Source organism: Xiphias gladius, chromosome 22, assembly GCF_016859285.1.
Source record: "Xiphias gladius isolate SHS-SW01 ecotype Sanya breed wild chromosome 22, ASM1685928v1, whole genome shotgun sequence".
Taxonomy (NCBI): Eukaryota; Metazoa; Chordata; class Actinopteri; order Istiophoriformes; family Xiphiidae; genus Xiphias; species Xiphias gladius.
Window position 1 is genome coordinate 23,026,058 of NC_053421.1, and position 19,880 is coordinate 23,045,937.

General features: G+C 42.1%; 1 protein-coding gene across 1 annotated transcript in view; it reads right to left on the reverse strand.

Moving 5' to 3' along the window:
* Positions 1-16,545, reverse strand: part of iglon5 (IgLON family member 5) — an 86,421-nt gene extending 69,876 nt beyond the window's left edge. Inside the window, exon 1 of the mRNA XM_040118192.1 lies at positions 16,485-16,545. Within this exon, the coding sequence (XP_039974126.1) occupies positions 16,485-16,545 (61 nt within the window). The remainder of the gene's footprint in view (positions 1-16,484) is intronic.
* Between the last annotated feature and the right edge of the window lie 3,335 nt (positions 16,546-19,880).

Sequence of the window (19,880 nt, forward strand, 5' to 3'; positions counted from 1 at the left end):
ATGCTGGGAATTAGCAACAATGACAAAGATGGAGATAAGAGCGAAAAGATGGGGAGGAAAGATTCGGCTTATTATAAGTGTTGATGATAACAGTGTTGGTGGCTATCATAATGGAGGTGGTGAGGATCAAACGTGGCATAATGTCTTCATGATATGATAAAAAAAGATGACTTGATTAAAATTGCTACTGATGCCAGGGATGATAGTGGCATTTTGTGGGCACAATTTTAATCACAGAGATTCCACATTTCACATATTCTGCCATAATTCAGTAAAGCAGGGAGGATGTTTTGCGCCAATTCCCTTTGGTTCTTTGCATTTTAGAACACAACGCCCCATATGACTTCATGAATATTCAACCACCAATACTGCCCTGGGGTATCAACACTGGTGTCACTCACTTGCTTTTATTTCAAATCTAGTATGACTGCTAACCCTAAAAATTAAATTAGGCCTACATTGTTGTTTTATACCTACAGATGCAAATTATTACCTTAAGCGTTTAAGCTTTTCCACCCTTTTTCCCTTCAGCCGTTGAAGGTCCCACCCCAACTCTTGTCACCCATACTGAAGAGCTGTCCACTATCTAGCCTGAAGCTAATGCTGAGGTAGCCAGCATCCATAAAAGCTAGTAGGGGTGCGGACGAAGAGGAGAGTGGAAATTTGCAATATATTGATAAATCATTGCGCTGTTATTAACAAGTTCAAACCTAAAAAGTGGTTGGATTTTTTAAGCTATTGCCATCTAGTGGTCAGTTCCAGAACAACTTCAGTGCCGGAGTGTATTGCAGGCTGATAAGAGGAAGGATCTTTATTTGGGTCCCTTGGTATTACAGGAGGGTTAGTACATTGTCTTGTCTGGATTGAGGGTATCAAGTGTTCTGAGTGGGGAGCAACTTGTATCTATTCATTTCTGAGTCATGTTGTATGATTATTTGATCCTCACGCATGCAGGAAATCAAACTGCAAAGTATATAAGCCCGTTTTCACAAACTGAGGCTACACCGGTAGAGGTGAGGGAGGGCTGGTGCAGGCAACATTTAAAAGTGTTGTTGTATTTAGACCAACTGTAGACACAATGTAATAACCATCAGAAGGTGTCATGAGCACTCCAATTTACAAAAAACTTTTAATCTAATCGTATTAATCATTACTAATTTACTGTTACTTTTATTAATTTTCAATATCTATCTCTATTTTTTTGCATCTGTCTGTTCTGTCTTTTGCAAACCATTTTGTATTTCACAAATTTGTATCAAATTTGCTATATATAAAGAAGTTGTATTACTATCATTATTATCTATTTTTAATCAGTCGCGCCCTCGGCGAATGATATATACGCTCAAAACTTTTCCGACATTACAAAATCGAAACTTTACACATGCACAAGCAGGATGAGAAACTGATTGATGAGGTACAAAAATGAATTATTAGTAGTATTAGTAATGTCAAATGGTTTGCATATCTTAGGTTTCATTCCAATCTGAATATGCTGTCTTGTTACCTCTAACTGGAAGCTCAGTATGGTGAGGGCCGTACTTGTGTAAACAAAGCTTTGATTAACTGGTCTTTACTCTGACCCTAATCTTAGAAAAGCCCAGATATGCCCCAACTCTGTGTTGCTTTACACAGGTAATGTCTGGCAAGGTCATCCTTCAACCCTGTTTAATTAACTGGGTGGCCTGAAAATGCGCCTTTAGGATACCATTAACCCATGCTAGCCTAACAAGGCTGTGCAAACACAGACTAAATACACTAGCAAACACACATCTGTGTCTAGAGTGAGTAGGAGTGCAGAGGGGAAAATCCATTTCATGAATATCGGATTTCATTATGAGGGTGAAAAAACAGCTTTGCTGTGGATCATTCTTTAATGACCCAAAGACCACATGCATGAATCTTTTAGTTGTGGCTGTCAGTTTGATATGGGGGAAGGAATAAGTGAAAAAAGAGAAGGGAGAGCCGTTTCCCCAGTGTGTTTTGATGGCCAATGAGACGAGACTAGGGTTGAGCACCTGGATCATGGACTCAGACAATATTTTGGACAAGTAGTTCATCCTGTTGCAGACACAAAAAGACGCCAAAGACGTCTCAGACACACTTCTTGCATTTTCTCTTATTTATGGAAACCTGCAAAGGAGAAACAATAGATTTTGGGTCCAGATTCAATGTTTGTGTCAAATCTTAAAGCCGTCATTTATTTTTTTGATGTTTGAGGCTGGGCTGATTTCTTTGCTCACTTTACTCCTCTCCTCCCTAAAGCCACTAGAGTCCACCACCCTTCAGTTTGTTGATAGCAATTTACAAATAAGTGATCCAAGGGCTGAATTTGCACAGGACCCACCTTTCTGAGCATTTGGTACGACAGGTGTGAGTCTGATTTGTATGCAACTCAAATCCAACACCTGGATATTGTCTTGGTTTCTTATTTTGGAAATGGAAGGTTGTCATATTCAGTTGATTTAGTCCAAAAAGATTTTTATTTTCATTCTAACAATTAATCCTTCAATCAATCAGTGACTCAGTGCTGACTGAAATTACGAGTAACTGCATGGGGCACTGGTGAGAGATGCCAAAAAAGCTAACATACTAGGGAACATGATGTACATTAATATCAGTCAGTGAAAGACCGCAGAGTTGATCTGTCAGCTTTAGTTACGTCATGACTCTACTGCTCAAATCAGGATTTTGTGGTTATGTCAAAGCGCATCTGTATTGAATGATACAACCCAGAATATCTGAAAAAGAATATATGTAATCAAAAGGCCAGTGTGTGCACAAGACCAAAAGCTTTAAACTAATATGGAAATATTAAACAAATTATTAACCACTTGTAATCACAATAAATGCCATTGGTATTGCTTTATTGATTTTTTTTTTTTTTCCCTACAGTTTGAGGGAAAGCTAGCATTCACCCTTTATGGAGCTACTTAAAATCAGCAGCTTCAACTAAAGAGACAGGTGGAGCAACAGAGGCATGAAATGAATGTGGCAAACAACCTGGCAGAGCTAACAAATAAAACAACCAACCACAGCCAGAAAAAAACTCCATATGGTGGGCTTCTGTCTCAACCAACTCTATCTGGCTTATCCCTCCTTTGTGCAAAGCACAGTGCATCCCAGGAGTGGCCTTACCCTTTCCAGCCCAGCCAAGTACCTCTTGTAATGCAGAGTTCTTCTCACCTTCCACTTCCTTACATGCAGAAGCAATTTCAGGTGCTGCCTTCCCATGACCTTCTTACAAACAGGATTAATCACTTCCCCAGACTTTATGCATGATGGATTCATTCAATGCCACCCTAAAGTCAGTGGTTTGCAACAGAGTCTGGGGCCCCTGTGGGTTGTGTGAATGAAACTCTTTATGGGTATAGAATGAAAGATCTTATTTACGCAGTTTTTGGAAAGGCATATTGTCCTTGTTCTAAAGTCCTCATCACTGCCAATTCCCCGTTTTTTCCTGGGGAAGGAATGTCCTCTAATACACGTGGATCCCTCACCGGCTTCCCATCAGCCAACACTAAAATCTGTTCGATAGGTTGCCCAGCCAAGCTGGATTCACTGCAATCTGGGATAAAACCTGCACCTCTGAAAAGTGTGGTGAGTGTTTTTCCTTTATGTCAAGCCAGAGTCCCTTAAGTAGAATAATTATTAAATTCTTTCACATATTTTTGCACAGGAAAGTAAACATGTTATCAATTGTTAGCATAATGTGTTTAATCAAAATATGAGACATTGCAGATATCTGAGATATCTTTTTGTTTAAAAGTGTCAATCTTATTATAAATATATATTATTATATACCTTATTGTCCTAATTAGGCCATTAATGTTATTTGTCAAGCTAGTTCCTGGTCTACTGAGTGAGGTACCCATCATACCATTGCTCAACTTTTGGTGGATTTGGATCAATATGATCATAACCTGTAATCGTTTTAGACATTTTTGTTGTACAAATTAACCCAACTGTAATTAAGAACAAACAGGTTTTTGCTTTAGTGAAGAGTTTTGTATAGGGCCAGGTATCCTTCAAAAGTTTTTGATACTGGTACTGGTACCGATAACTGGACTTCGATACTGGTTCCTGAATGATACTTTTTTCGATACCAATTTTATACAATCCATTTTAATAAACATAAAATTACATTACACATTACAGTACAAATCTTTAGTTTTATTTTTATGGCTCCTTGGCATGTTTGCACACCGAAAGCAGCTTCATAATTTATTTATTCTATTTACCACAGTGTGGTTTAACTTAAGTTGTCTGTTTCAACTCTTATTTTTACGTTTCAGTGCCTTGGCATTTTTCCACTCAAACCAGTTTTATAACATATAAAAATAAACGTATTTTCTCACAACTTGAAGTTGTCTGTTAATATCAATAAGTACAAATGTATAAGAGCTGGACTCAAACCGACGAGTGCTGTACCTCCTGAACTACTGCAGCCATAACAAAAAATATTAGAGTACAAAGGAACGAATGTAAAAGATAAAATGAATCGGTGCAAATAGTTTTCCTCGCAAAACGGATAGTGGAGGAGGCTCTGTAATGTTAGGCAGACTTGAAGGCTGAGAGGAAGATGGCTGTGGTCCATTCTTTCTTGCAGTCGAGCACGGAGCAACTTTCTGCTCTTAAATTTTTTGTTTCTTCAAATTTGTCGTGTTGCCGGTCATGGCAGCAATGTCCTTTTTACTTATATTGCATGGTGAGCAACTGGCATCGAGCCTCATAAAATGGAGCTTTTGAAACTTTTGGAACTTTTGATCTCTTAGAAATTTTTACACCTACTATGCTGTTGCATACTGTAGTCAAGCCTCCAAAATTCCACAACACACGTGAGCCCCATCTCTGGGCGTAACATAGAGTTTTTCCTGCATGCCTCTGCGACATGTTTGTGTAATATCACATTTAACAGTCAATGACCATCATTTTTAAATAGTAGTTGGCGATTCGATCCCCGGCTACTCCTGTCCGCGTGCTAAAGTGTCCTTGGGCAAGACACTGAACCATAACTTGTCTCACTTGTAAGTCGCTTTGGATAAAAGCATCTGTCAAATGTGTAACTGCAAATGTCAGGCTGTGATCATGGAGAGTATATTCACCAACATCTCCTTATCACTTGGTTAGACTATTGGACGGTGTCATCTTTTAACAAGCATGGCATGAATAAAGTTTTTAATATCTGTGCACATTCACATTAAACTCGCTGCAAAGGGAGTACATTACAGGGGACACCCCAGCAGGGGGGGAACAGCTTTTATTACAAGTTGTGAAGATGTGGCGTTCCCCAGGTAATTAGGGCAGACACAGATGGCTGACAACCCTGATGCTACTTTTTATCACCTATATCCATATCCCTGTAGTTATCAAGCCACCCCAGAAACAGCAAATAGATGGCCTCAGGTCGTGTGCTCGTTTCTTTTAAGTGTGAGCTGAAAGCAGGAAGTGGCAAAGGGTGAGTGGGCACAGTCAGACGGCCGGGGGATCCCCGGGGCTGAGCACTAAAGCATAGCTTATAGAACACAAACTTGCCGGCTTTTACATTGTAATATATGCAGCGCTACTGTAATGCAATTCTGTCCACTTCCATGTTTGACTGTGTAATTGCTGTCCTCTGAATTGAAATGTTGCAGTTTCAAACGCACAGTATTTCAGAGCCATTCACTGTATATGGCTTGACAACTTGTGCCATCTTTGCTTTCAGCCTGCACAGTTGTATAAAAGAGAATGTCTGCTCATTTAGAAATCCTTGCTTTAAAAAAAAAAAAAAATCACTGCGCTACATCAAACTGCACTGTCAAAATGCTGACAATGGACATCTATATACTTGAGAATAAAAACCTCGCTGTGATGCAGGGAGCAGAAATGAGGCATTAAACAGGCAGGCACTGGATAAAGAGCTTCTTATTCAGCACATGATATAAAGCATATTTGCTTATGTGCATCATATTCAGCACTTCATAGCAAGTTTTAGTGACATGTTTTAATAAAGTCAAATAAATTGCATACAGTATACTGTGCGATGCCATTGCTTTAACTGTCTGAAATAATTGAACCTTAAGGCCAGTCGTCTCCCACCATCAAAACTCTTTGCATTAATTCATCACGCAAAACCAATCTGGTAACAAAATCTAATTAAAGGAAAATCAATAGCACCCGCAGAATTCCTTCCAACAGTTTTCGATTCATAAAAGCTCTGTGGGGCTGAATTGAAATGCATATTTTTGCTGAAGCTTCTTGTGCTTTTTTTTCTTGTCCCATCAAAAAAAAAAAAAAAAAAAATTCTTAATAGAAGTCCAATGTCAATAAAGCTTGATCATGATGGATTCATGAAAGGATGACTCACGTCGGCCTGATTGAGAAAACACCTGCACTGCCTGCCCCACATTTGTCATGTCTGATTTAGCTGCCTCCCTGCAGTATCCAAATCAATTCTGATTACAGCTGTCAAACCCAAAATAACAAACAAAGGTAACTGAAGGTTTGATAAAGGAGATATTTATAATCAATAAGGCTACATGAAGTTTAATAACAAGTGTTGAATTGGGCTGTGTATCTTCTGTGGTTCAGATGTCTGGTTTAAATCTTCGGTACTGTGGGTCCTGGTCTTATCTGATAGCAATTAATTTGGTTTTCCTGTTTTGAAGAATTGCATTTTTAACCTTGAACCGTCTCGTGTTTCATTTTGCGCTGGTGGCCTCTCATCACATCTGGTCTGGTCATAGACTGAGTGATGACCGGACCGTTTGAAGGCATCTCTGTTTCAGAGTTGTTGTTTTTCAACCTACCTCACCAGAAATATTTTTGTTTTTAAAAATGCAGCAGTACCGGCTCAGTGGAGCCCAAATCAAGAAATTCGTTTCTATAATGTCAACAACTCCAGTAACTCTTAATTGTGTCTCAAAGTACAGCGGTTGCTGTCAGGTATAGATATTGACTTGTCAGCAAAAGTTATATTAGAGTACTGTTGCCCAACATTAAGCAGCTAATTGCCCTTTTCTGACACCTTCATTATTTCTTAATGGAATTGGAGGTCTGCTGGCCAGATAAAGGTCACATCGATACAGCTGGTACCCCCTTGATGGGGAGTGTGATGTTTTGCTGCTGTGACAAAATGGTTTCACAGAGTCATTTCTAAAGGGAGGGTTGCTAAAATATTTGCTTTTATGTACTAAACCTATTTGGCGCTTTCAGCACTATATTTGATCAGTATAGTAAACATAGCATTAAACCAGAACACTGGATGACAGGGAATATAAGGTTCAGCCAACATTTTTCATTGATACAGTGCTCTAGTATTGAAATAAGTGCTGCAACTTCGAGTAAACAGCAGCTCAACAAGGGCAACATGATGAGAAATTTTAATTGGAAATTTGACTTGCATCTCTGGAATGATATGCATCTTAATGAGTACGATTTGGCAAAATTCCTTTATATTTAGTGCTGCTCTAACACAAGAGGAAAGAAAGAAAAAAAGTAACTGACGTGTTTTTTAAAGTGCATCGCGGCCTTGAAGAGTATAAAGAAAAAAGAAAAGGATTTTTGAGCAGAATTTGGAATTCACACTGGCACCCAAGGAATGATATTACACAACATATTAGATAGCATTATTCACTCACATCCCTCAGTGAATAAAGGAATGAAATGTGATTGGATCACAATTTAAAAGAACACCATATCCTTGAAATGTCTTAAATAATGTCTGAGTTGGATATTGTGCTCACAATCGCCCCAATGCAGGTTCAAGCACTACTGGAATTTCACTCGTTGCATTACAAAACTGGGAAGGGCAGCAAATGATTTTAGCATTATCCACCCCCCCCTCTAATTAGTGAAATATAATAACACAATAACACAGCAGCGTCTTCTCCAAAACCCAATTAATGGTCTATTCCAGCACAAATGTTTGATGAAATCTCACCTAACATCCAACTTACTACAATAGCACCGCTGTATCACAAATATGATATTTTGTTCAAAAACTATTCCTGTGATCTTTTTCATCAAGATGTGTGCAGCATTTTTTAACACCCAATTCCCAGTGGACATGGAGAAAGGAGTCTAAATCTTTCTAGACACTGGATCATTTCCTGTAAGTCCATTTATGGGGCTGTCACAGACAAATCCTTTGTGAAATTCCTCCTAGCTGAGTCTTTATTGTCAGGATGTCGGGCTAATATGGGCACTTTGCTACAAAAAAAAATCCCACCGGCACCTTCACAGCTGGAGCCAGAGCCATGTGTCAGCCTTAAACAACAGGGGAATTTTGGCGTATCTCTAAATCGCAGAATAGGCTGAGTGGAGGGCAAATACGCCGAGCACTGTCTACCCCTGGGCATCCGTTGGCATAGTTAGTTGATTCCGAATTATGTAGCTTTCCTAATAACAACATCGAAACATGTAATGTTGGTATTTGATTGCTGTATATGCTGACAGTTTTAAAGAGTAGCTAAATATAATATTTTGTGAAACCTGTGGATTCTTGACAAGCTCAAAACCACTTATTGTGATTTGGGTGAACTGCATGTGCATCTTATTAGACGTGTGCTGCCTTGCTGGAATAACTCCCTAACCAGTGGCATATCACATTAGCACCAGCTCCTTAATGCTCAACTATTACACAAGTGACCCTGAAACAATTTTACTGCTCCCACTCACGGCAAAATCACCCAAACAGTTTTCATAGGCAGGATAAACCTGCCATGTTTCCTATTCCACCTAATCATCTGCCTGCAAAATCAATCCATCTCGATCACTGCCTGTTGCAGGTCTTTGAGTCCCTCCTCCCCTTCCTCCCTCACACCATCTGTCTCTCTTCCCTCGTTCCCTCCCAGCAGCCCTCCTTCAATCATTTTTTCATAACTCCTCCATCTCTCCGGCCTGTCCACCCTCATAAGCCCCCTCTGTCGTTTTTCCTGCTGCTGCTTCTCGCTCTCAGTATTAAACATACATATCACACCACGCAGGTTGCATGTAATGTGCGTCTCTTGTGTGCAAATTTCATGGCAATGCGAGAACATATCAGCTGATGATTGGAGTGTGGTGGCTCTGACGCTGGCCACGCCTGATTCATGGCAACACGTTAAGTCGTCTCCGCTGCTGGCTGGCTCATTACCATTTAGAACTGCTCACTACACAAACTACACACCCCCACGGTCTGTCACTAACTCCTGACAGGAATAAGAATTATGTGAATATCGGGAAGAGAGAGATTCTTACAGTCACTATTATGTAGTGCCAAAGTCCAGGGGCCCAGCCTCTCATATGCCTTTTTTTGTTCCCATAGGAGACAATGTTGGTATGTGGTGCTCGTTAGCAAACCCTCCGTTGCTTTTCCAACCCCTCACTCATGCCTTCTCTCTCTGTCTATTAAAGTCTGGGACACAATTATCCCCATTCTCTGTCTCTCTCTTTCACCCTCCATCTCTCTCGCTCACTGTGAATGAGAGTCTGGAACACAATTACCCCTGTTCTCTCTCTGTCTTTCGTGCATTTTATCCCTCCCTCCCTCTCTCTATCTCTCTCTCCACCTCTTATGGCTTCAGGAGAAGTCTGTGAAGGGAGCAGCTGCTGAAATATTTATTGATCTGTTTTCCTGAGTTTTATTTATTTCCCTCTCTTCCCTCTTGCCCTCCCTTCCCCTCCATACAGACCGAGACGCACCTCCAGTACCACGAGATGTCAGAGGCGGCCGAGGGGCTGAAAAATTCACAACATGAAACCATTATTTAGCATTTGTTGCGCCCGGTACTTTTACCTGTGTAAACAAAACAAGGGGCGCAAGGGTGGGATGAAGGTAAATATGACAACAAAAACAGCGTCAGCTACAGCAAGAACAGATGCAGCACAGATTGAGCCGTGAGACAGGTGGATTGTCTGGCATATTTTGATGCCGGCATCCGCTGCAAAGGGTAGTTGACGGGAAACACCAAGGTGCTGATCTTTTTTTTTTTTTTTTTGTCAGTGTAAAGGAAGTTGTACACAACTGGAGGCTATTGAAGTACTAGTAGTCATGGCAACAATGCCCTGAGCAATTATAATTACAATGGTAATAGTGTTAGTACTGGACTAAATGGATTCGCTGATGAATCTGACGTTATCTCTGCATAATTCAAGGGCTTCCGTGCTATTGTAAAACCCCGTGGTAAATATCAGGGCAGTTAACCAGGAGTTTTGAGGTTACTCAAACTGCGAGCAATTCAGCAGTCATTTGAAACTGTTTTTCTCATGCCTTCTGTTGTAGCACAAATGATTAAACCCCACACACACACACACACACACACACACACACACACACACACACACACACACACACACACACACACACAGACACACACACACACACACACACACAAGGGAAGGATCACACACATAAAAACATGCACACACTCAGACACAAAACACACACATACACAAAGCTAAGTCCCATCACCAGGCATGGCCTGCATTAGTGCCTAAGCCTTTTCCATTGATTTGCCGGCGAGCTCCTTGTCTTTTGGTAATGAGGACAGGGAGAGAAGCAGGACCCTCTTCCCTCCCGGCTCCCCTAGGACAAGCAGCCTGTACTAATCTGAATTGTGTTTCCAATGATGCTAACTCCTTGGCACAAAAAAGACTAGAAGACAGAGGAATAAAGGGTAGAAAATCACACAGTGCTCTCTCTCCCCCTCAAAAAGAATCCATTCCTCTTCTATGTGTAACATCTGCACATCACCAAACAAGAAAACATCTCTTTTTCTCCCTCTCTTTTTCCCTGCAGACAGCTCAATCTGCAGTGTGTACTGAAGCCTCGAAAACCAAAGGGGAGAAATCTCCACTCTGCTGAGGCTTATTCGATTTTCCCTATATGAAGACAATTGAAAAGAAATCAATGAGAGTTATTAATATCCATACTGATGTGTATATGTATAAAGATGTCCCCTTGTCTCCCTCGCGGTGGCTCCATTGGCTTTCCAATGATTTACTGCTCACATCTTCAGCGGGGGAATTGTTGAAATTCATCTACCCAGTGTCCCAAGAAAAGAAGCTATTCCATAGTGTATGCATGCAAACGTTTATTTCACTGCAAGTGTGTGTGTATGTGTGTGTGTGTGTGTGTGAGTGTGTGTCTGCGTGGGTGATGGCTGATGTGAGTACACGAGTCACCACTTATTCCTGCTCCTGCAGCCACTCAGCTCCCTCTTGATTGATCCTTCCCCTACACTAAATAAAACATAACCCTTTTTCATTTGTCACAGTGAGAACCAACAGCTCATGTTCATATGCACATCCGGACCGACACAGGTCTTTAAGCTGGGACTGGGGCACGGAGAAGGGCGAAGGGGGGTTGAAACGAAGCGAATTACTACAGTAATTAAACACAGTATAACTACCTGTCCCGAGTTGAAAGCGGTCCCAGTTCCTTTCCATTACACTGAACTCCATATATTATAACTGTAATTATAATTGCAAACAAGCCTTGCTGTAATCATTATTTATGACACTGACACTATGTGTAATTGCCAACCCCCCGAACCAATATGTGAGGCCCCCGTGAAGTGTTAATCAAAACTGACGGGACAAAATCTCAAGGGCAGCGAATTGGTGCTGCATCCGCCTATCGTCCACAGCTACACTGTGGCCAACCACCCTCAAAGGATTTGAACCCTTGACTTCTTGGTCGCCGCTCTAGCCGGATAGCTAACACTTTGAGATGCAGATTTCAGCTTAGGCCTGGCAGGTTGTGGGGTTATAGATCTCTGTCTAGCCTCTAATGGGAAATGCTGCAGAAACCCACGTAAAAAGGGCACGATAATGCATACAACTCAAGATTATTCTCTGATCTGGTCATTTGGCATTGCTATCGATACCTGCCGACCCTAAATAAAGACTTTGATCTGTTTCCTTTAGGGTGGAGGTATAGACTCCCCAGAGTTTCTTTTTTACTACGTTCAATAAAATCACTTAATTTGCACTCGTTGCAGTTACTAAAAAGACAGTAATAGTTTAATTTTCCTTTTGTCTATGTGGTAATTGTTTTTTTTCTTTTTAACTTGTTCTTAATTACCTGGCTTTGGTGTGTTTGTTTTTGCCATGCTGCAAACCAATTTTCCCATGTGGGATAATAAAGACTGAGCTGAACTGGTTGCAGTCTACAGTTCTTAGTGTGGATCTTAAACACCTTGAAATCCTATAAAAAATACTGTCAAAGGCTGCCAGGTCTGACATGATTCTTTGCACAGTACTCGCAAGTCTAAAACCGTGGTACAATAGCAGTTTCACTGCTAAATTAATCAGAGTAGTAGGTAAGTCAGATAATTGAAGTGATTCTAAAATAATTTCAGTGGGTAGTATTTTGCTCTTTCAAGAGCTTCTGGTTTATTTTCAAAATGATTTGGCTGCTTTAAGATTGGAAAGTATCAGGTTTATTCTCATTCTGTAATATTTTTACAATAACAGCACTTCTTAACTTAGAAACACCCGAATATATCAAAACCAATTAAAATGTTTCACAGCGCTTCTTTAGTACACCATGCTCTATTCATTCATTTTTGGCCATTCTGTTTTTATCAGGGTGGTGACAGGTTTAAACTTTGATATCTCATTTCTCAACCACTACTTAATATGTGTCCATACGTCACCAAACTCGCCTGTTCACTTTCCATCACAGTACCTGTCTCTGCCAGTCCTAGGTCGAAACACAGCTGCGTTTTCTTAGGGTACTGCCGGCTCCACAATATGTGAGGAATAGATTCAGTGGACAACCCTGTCTCCTAAAAATTACGTTCATATACAAGGAAACTGCAACAGCAAATACATTTTGTTGGAAATATATTCGCTGGCTGGATTATGCCCAGAGGCAACACATTTTTTGAATGAATGAAGTACTACATTATTAAGGCAACAAGAGCACTCTGGTTAAGGTTAGGGAAAGATCATGGTTTTGGCTAAGTGTCAATAAACATGTTGTCTCTGAAGTCACTGTGAGCTTTTTCTGCATTGTACCATATCACAATCTCTTCCTAACCTTAACCTAATTCTGTGACTGCCTAAACATAACCATAGAAAAGTTTAATAAGGCTGTTGTCACTACAAGTGGATACTGTATTGCAAGATCGGATATTTTCACAGAAAAAGTATGTTGTCTGTAAACATTTTATTGATATGTTCAGTATCAACATATTTGTGACTTGCCAAATACGTCAATTAACCACAATATTAATAAATAAATAACAATATCATCAATTTTTTAAGAGAAAACTTAATCCAATCGCAATTACGTTTCCTACAAAACATATCTGCTGTCGAATTTTCGATATATATGACCATAATATTTAGGAGGCAGGGTTTCAGTGGAAGACAACAGCAGGAGAAATAGAAAAAAAGTGAAACCCAGGAAAAACAACATTCAGACCACAGACCCACTCCAGGCTGGTTAAACCTCCAACCCTTGTCCCCAAGGCTCTTGAGACCAAATCCAGGCCTTCTCACTCCAACACTTGCAGATGAATAAATCCTGCCAAAATGGCAGAGCATTTCTAAGCCAAACATGGAGAACAACAGCACACAGAAACCATGGATTTCAAAGGGAGGGAGAAAAAGCAGAGGCCCCTCCAGAATAGGAGCGCAAGGCATCTGTTGATGCTGGCATCTCCCTTCTCTTCATCCCTAAGCCAAGACTGGTGATCCAGTCGAGTGTCTGTGTGCGCGTGTGTGTGTGTGTGTGTGTGTCTGTGAGGGGGCAGGGAAGAAGGAAGGTGGCTACATGCTAACATGTGCAATGCGCATTGACCCCACTTGGCCCCCATATGTTGCTGAAACAAGAAGGATGGTGGGCTACGAAGCAACCCCTCCTGTTTTCACCTGTGTGCCTGCCTTGTACACTTCCTCTTCCAGAAGCCATCACAGCAATGCATATTGGTGGGAAGACCCCTCTGGGGGACTATCTGAACATTAGTGGCATATGTGTACACTACGGTGTAAAAGTTGAATTTCCTGCAGTAACTGCATTACTGGATATCTGTAAGGCAGAAATCTGTTTCTTAACTGTCTAATAATAGCCTTAAAATAATATCCTCTGAGATATAACCTTACACGTCCTCTATTGTGACCTATGTAGCACAGTAAGCAGAAGCAATTTCTCTTGTCATCTTCATTTTTAACTGAATCAATGACGGTATTATTCTCATGATCGGATCTTGCAGATTTGTGTCGTAACAGAGATCCTTTGGGCGAAGGGTAAATTGTTTAATTTCTGGTGGAGGTGTGTGTGTGTGGATACATTCACTCAATGTTCCGTCATCAGGAAAATGGCAGAGCCTCACACTGTCTGGTCTCGTAGATGAAACTGGTTTTGATTAATTGCAGACAGCTTGTGTGCCAGAAATAGGGAGATATTTTACTGTAAGAGTGGGCGCTTGGCCATCCACCTTTCTTGAGTTATGGTTCTCAAACACAGAGGAAGGGAAAAGTATGGTGGGATGCCAGGAGCGGACCGTCACGCCCATGGTGGTGTGTTTGTGGTTTGTGCATTCAAAGCCAGTAGGACACCTTTGAATAGCCTAATGGTGTTTTGCAGCATAGAAAAAGCCCTTTTTTCAACCTGGTTGGCGTGCCATTGTACAGGTCTGAAACACATTTCACCATGTGTTTCCGAGGGTGTTACAGATAAAATGGCACTCTCTGTTAATAAATGTTTGTCATGCATAATGTGAAGTGGCTAAATAAGTGCTAATCACTGTCAAGAGGAAGAAATGTCATCGGAGGAACAAAATAATGTACAAGCAGTACAGTCATTCAGAGGATTTTGTATTATACATCATTAACCAGGCAATAATAACTCAAACGCAATCTGTTAACAGTGGTGGTGAAGCATTTATGCAACCACATACCACACTAGCCAGACTCTCGGGGGCACAGAGACAAAGGATTATTCCACTGCTGCATGATTTATCAAGCAGCGGACGGTGCCCTTTTAACAGTCATGTTCTTCCTTTATAATGCATGCTTTCCACCTTAAAAGACGGACATTGTGGGGCCCACAGCAACTAAGAGCAGCAGGCGGGATCCCTCTCCGAGAGGAATCTGATTCACGTGTGCTAAAATGTGCACAACTCACGTCAGCATCCAATCATTCCTCAACTATGGCTTACATGATTGGTCACACCTTCACATTGCAAAACCCACAGGTTACAAATTCAGAGGGCTGAGAGCCGGAATGAGGCTAAATGTGTGTAGGGGGTTCGGTTTTTGCGTGGCGCCGAGCTCATTGTGTTTGTGTGCTGTGTACGTCCTGCAGGGCTGTCCGTCTGCTCTCTGCCTGGTGTGGAGAAGGGGCTTGCTGTGGCAAGCCAACCATGACCAGCTGGGCTCTCCTGCCCACAAGGAGTTCAAGAGCAGGAGGCTACAGCCTGTCTGCATCTGCAGGTTGTTAACCTCACATCTTATTGCACTGACACATCAATTATTGTTATTAAGGGCCGGAGTAATTTATTTATATACTAATTTCCCACAGGATGAAGGCCGGACTAATTGAGCCAGGTGTGTGTATTTGTGTGTTGTGTGTGTGTGTCTGTTCGTGCTAGATGGGCTGGGGGAAATTAGAGTGCATGGTGAGAATGCCGTGCACAACTAATATATGGTGGGACATCCCATAGCATGGTGAGAATATTAGAGGATGACATGATGAAAAATGCAAGAGGATTTTTAAACATTCCCTGGTCAGTGTTCCCTGTGGACAACAAGAACATACTGTAACTAGACTGACTGTTTGTGTTATTCATAATGAAACAGTTTAAGACGCCAAACAAAATGATCCCGACACTGGAACTGTCCATCCGTCACCATTTATCTCTCTCTGTCTCTCACGACCTTGGTTTTGAGGCGAGAGAGCGAAACATCGTCTTCCACTGTCTCTCTGCATTGGTTCTGCCCATACTGACACTAAACCCCCCCCTCACCACCACCAACACCACCACCCACAATTCCACTGGTGGTGCGTCGTGAGCGTGGGACACCGGGCCATTCACGTCACGTAAAGGAATGTTCACACAGACTACTGGGGATGCGAGTCTATTTTTTTTTTTTTTTTTTTTTTTTTTGTCCATAGTAAACATCTTAACATGCATCACTCGTTGCTTACGCTGAACCACGAGTTTGGCTTGGAAATGAACCTGGCGCTGCGCTCACACGCATGCGCTCACGCACACATCGGCGTGCGCTCACGCTCACACAGACACAGCGTCTCTCTCTCTCTCTCTCTCTCTCTCACTCTCTCTCTTTCTACATTTCCATCTATCTCTGTGTGAGCAAATGGAAATAAGCTGGGGCGCAGTGGCACAGCACACAAGCGTGATTCACAAGCAGGTAGACAACCCCCCCCCCCCCCCCCATCATTAGTATTCACCTCCACAACCGTTTTCAGAAAATGAAAGGCGAAGATACCTGCGTAGAGACTGAGCAGCACAGCCGCCAGCGGATCAGTAAAGTGGCTCCTAAGAACTTACCTTTCGACAGCAGAACCAGGATCAAACAAGCAAACGCGTTCCACAAGAGGGGGCAGCCCATGATGGAGTTCTGATTGATTTTCTGCTTGTTTTTGCAGCCGAGTGCCTTGCTATTCCTCCTTTATCGTACCGTCGCGGGGAATCTGTGCGTAAAAAAAACGACCCGGTGGGTGAATGTCAACAGCAGTAGTCCAACGCTTCTACATGTGACTGGACGAAAACATCAGTCTGATCCACTTGACTTTTCCTTTTGATGACCCCCGTCGGAGAGAGAGAGAGAGAGAGAGAGAGAGGCGGAGAGGGTTGTTTATCTTCTCCCGTGTAGAATCTCTCAACCACCAAAAAATACTAGAGCGGGAAAAACAAAATATCCCAGACGCTTAGTTTGGCTCTCAGTGCCTTGAAAAAAAAAAGAGGAGATATTTCAGAAAACGCATGGGAAGAGAAGGTAAAATTTAAACTGTAGAACGACTTCACAGAAATAAATGTTTATTATTTTTTTTTTTTACAGAGAACAGGATGGGGTCTGTGCGTCCTGGCCAGTCGCAAGTCGCCACTTCTGCCTTAATTGCCCTGCTCCAGTATGTCTCTGTTGGTATGCAGCGCGCCCCGTCGCTCCGCACTCAGCGCGTCGCAGGCAGCAGCACTGAATGCGAGAACTCGCAAGGAAGAGCGTGATTGACAGTTCAAGGAGAGCCCCTTTCCCCCAATCCCCGGCCTCAAGCAAGGAGGCGGGATTTACGATCGCGCCGATGTCCCGCTCGGAGAGGCCGGCCGAGGAGCAGCACCGGCCAATCGGTGGCGCGCGGTGGGCGGGCAAAGCACGAGGCGAAGCACGGCGCGGTGATAATACAATGTGATTTATAGCCAGTTCGGCGTTGCTGCAGTACTCAGAGAAAACAGTCCACAGGGGGACAGGCAGGCATAATAACTACAGGGACAGAGGTAGTGGGTGAGTGAGGGGCAGATGGAGCCATATGGGCTCCGGCGCGTGGGTTTCGGAGACGCTGAATGAAAAGAGAACGAGGTAAAATGACAGGTTGTGCCGCTGATGAGCAGATGTTGCTCAGCTGCCGAAAAGGAATATTGTCAGGCGAGAAGAGTAGAAGCTTGTAGAGTGAGTGAGAAAACAACTGCCCACATACATACATGTTCTGATTAGATTGGGTGGACTGGGCAGAGCATCAGCGCAGATTGTAACAGCACTGCAGAAAACATACCATCTGATCAGGCTGCTGACTTAACGGCAGGTTACATGACTTTGGGAAGACACTTTATGTAGAAGTGCCAATGAGCCATTTATAAACACGATAGTCTCTTAATCTCGGTGCTGCATCGGGTACGAAAAGCACAAGAAGCAGTTGCCTATAGGAAAGATCTCATTTTCGAATAGAATGGCACTCAGTAGAGAGCCCCCAAGACTGAATCCGCACCAAACTTTAAGAGGTTCTTCCCTGACCCATGCCCCACCCCCCCCACTAAGTCTGGTGCAAATAGGTTCAGTACTTTCTGCGTGATCCTGCTGACAAACAAGGCACGGGTGAAAACATAACCTCCTTGGCAGAGGTAATAAAAGGCCATTCACATGCCGAGCTAATCATCCTTCTCGAAAGCTAGAAGCCATTGGTCATTACACCGGAAGCTGTGAAACTGCCAGAAAACTTGATTGCCAAAATCTCTGCATACTTCCTCAAGATTTTGCAGTTCATTACAGTCATATTGCATCATATCAGTGCACCTCCTCCGTCAGAAACACAAACAGCACAGGCTCAGACAGCGCCCATTGAGTCCAATTTTCGAAATATTTACTTTCTGCCTGAAATTATTACTCCCATATTAACTGATGTATTGTTCGGTTTTTGACTGATACACTTGTTTCTTTATTCCCCAGATAACCAACTAATGCTTTATTACTGCTGAGTGCATAAGTAATAAAGCACTGCTTGCTGATTTATGGTATTCGGACAGAAGTAGAATAAATACAGTGGGGCATAAACGGATTGCTCAACTGCCCCAGATGAAAGATGGAGGAAGATGAACAGGCAAACTCTAAGAAAACCCAGGCCTGATTAATGAGTCAGCTAATAAATGCCCAGCATTAGTTATTTACAGTGTGTAATTGTTTGTAAATACTTGTTATTCACTATTAATTAGATTTGACACACTGGAGTGAATCGGGAGTCAGTGTTGTTTACAATGTTAACCACTGGCTTTTTGCACCATTTTTTTTTTTTTAATTTTACTGTCTGATTTGTAGCTTGATGCGGAATTAACTATTTAAAATTTATGGACACGGATAGATAGATAGATAGATAGACAGATAGATACTGGCAGAAGCAAATTTGCGTACACAACTAGAATGGCACTCAGGAGAGCTCATACCTCCACCGAGGCCAATGTCAAACAACATAAACCAGACTTCAGAGAACACAATTCACATTCATAGTAAGCGATTCGGATCTGTCCCAAAATTTAATGGGTTCTTCCCTGGCCCATGACCCATGACTCCACCAAGTTCGGTGCAAATCGGTTCAGTACTTTTTGCATAATCCTGCTGACAAATAAACCAACAAACGAACCAACAACAGACACGGGTGAAAACATAACTTTCTTTGCGGGGTTAAAAAGTAAGAATGGAAATATGAAGATATAACAAGTAACTGAATAAAGAGAACAGGCCTAGGCGTTGGCCTGCGGGAAACCCCAATTCAACAGGGCTTATACACCCGTAAATATATGCTATTGCTTGTACAAAACAATTAATCCTTGCACAGTATGGTATGCTGTTCCTCTAATCAGCATATCCTCCTCCTCCTCTTCATTTGGACATAGAGTGTTTGCCGCAGGACTGTTATTGTACAGCTTCCACATTAGCATAGAAACATTGCCTCCGTGTGACACTCAAAACTCGGATCCAAACTAAAAGTTGCAGTATATCCAGTTGCAAATCTTCAATAATTGTATTCATGACTGTAACCACTAATTCGCCTGAGTGTCCATGTACTCACAGTAATTATTTATAGACCTGTCACAAGTTGCAGTTTGTTTGTTGTTCGATAAAATTAGAAACACCTGCGAAAATGTTAACATAAAGCTGCATTCTGACGCTGATTTTACAAAGCCTGTTACCTTTAGACCTCCCAGCTCCCATCATACTGTCTGACATCCTGAGTGCAGTGGAAGCAGGTTTGCAGAGAGGCTAACACAGAGGAATATTTCTTAGGCTGAATCCAGATGTCCCTCCGGACTAGCAGACCCCCGCGGACCTTTGTCGTACGTACAGTGACCATCATCAGGTCAAGTCTGCGAGAGTGCTCTGAGGGGATGAAATCCGCTATGAGACGTGACTTAAAGACCTTACCTGTTTCCATGGAGGTTAACTGAAATTTCTGAGCC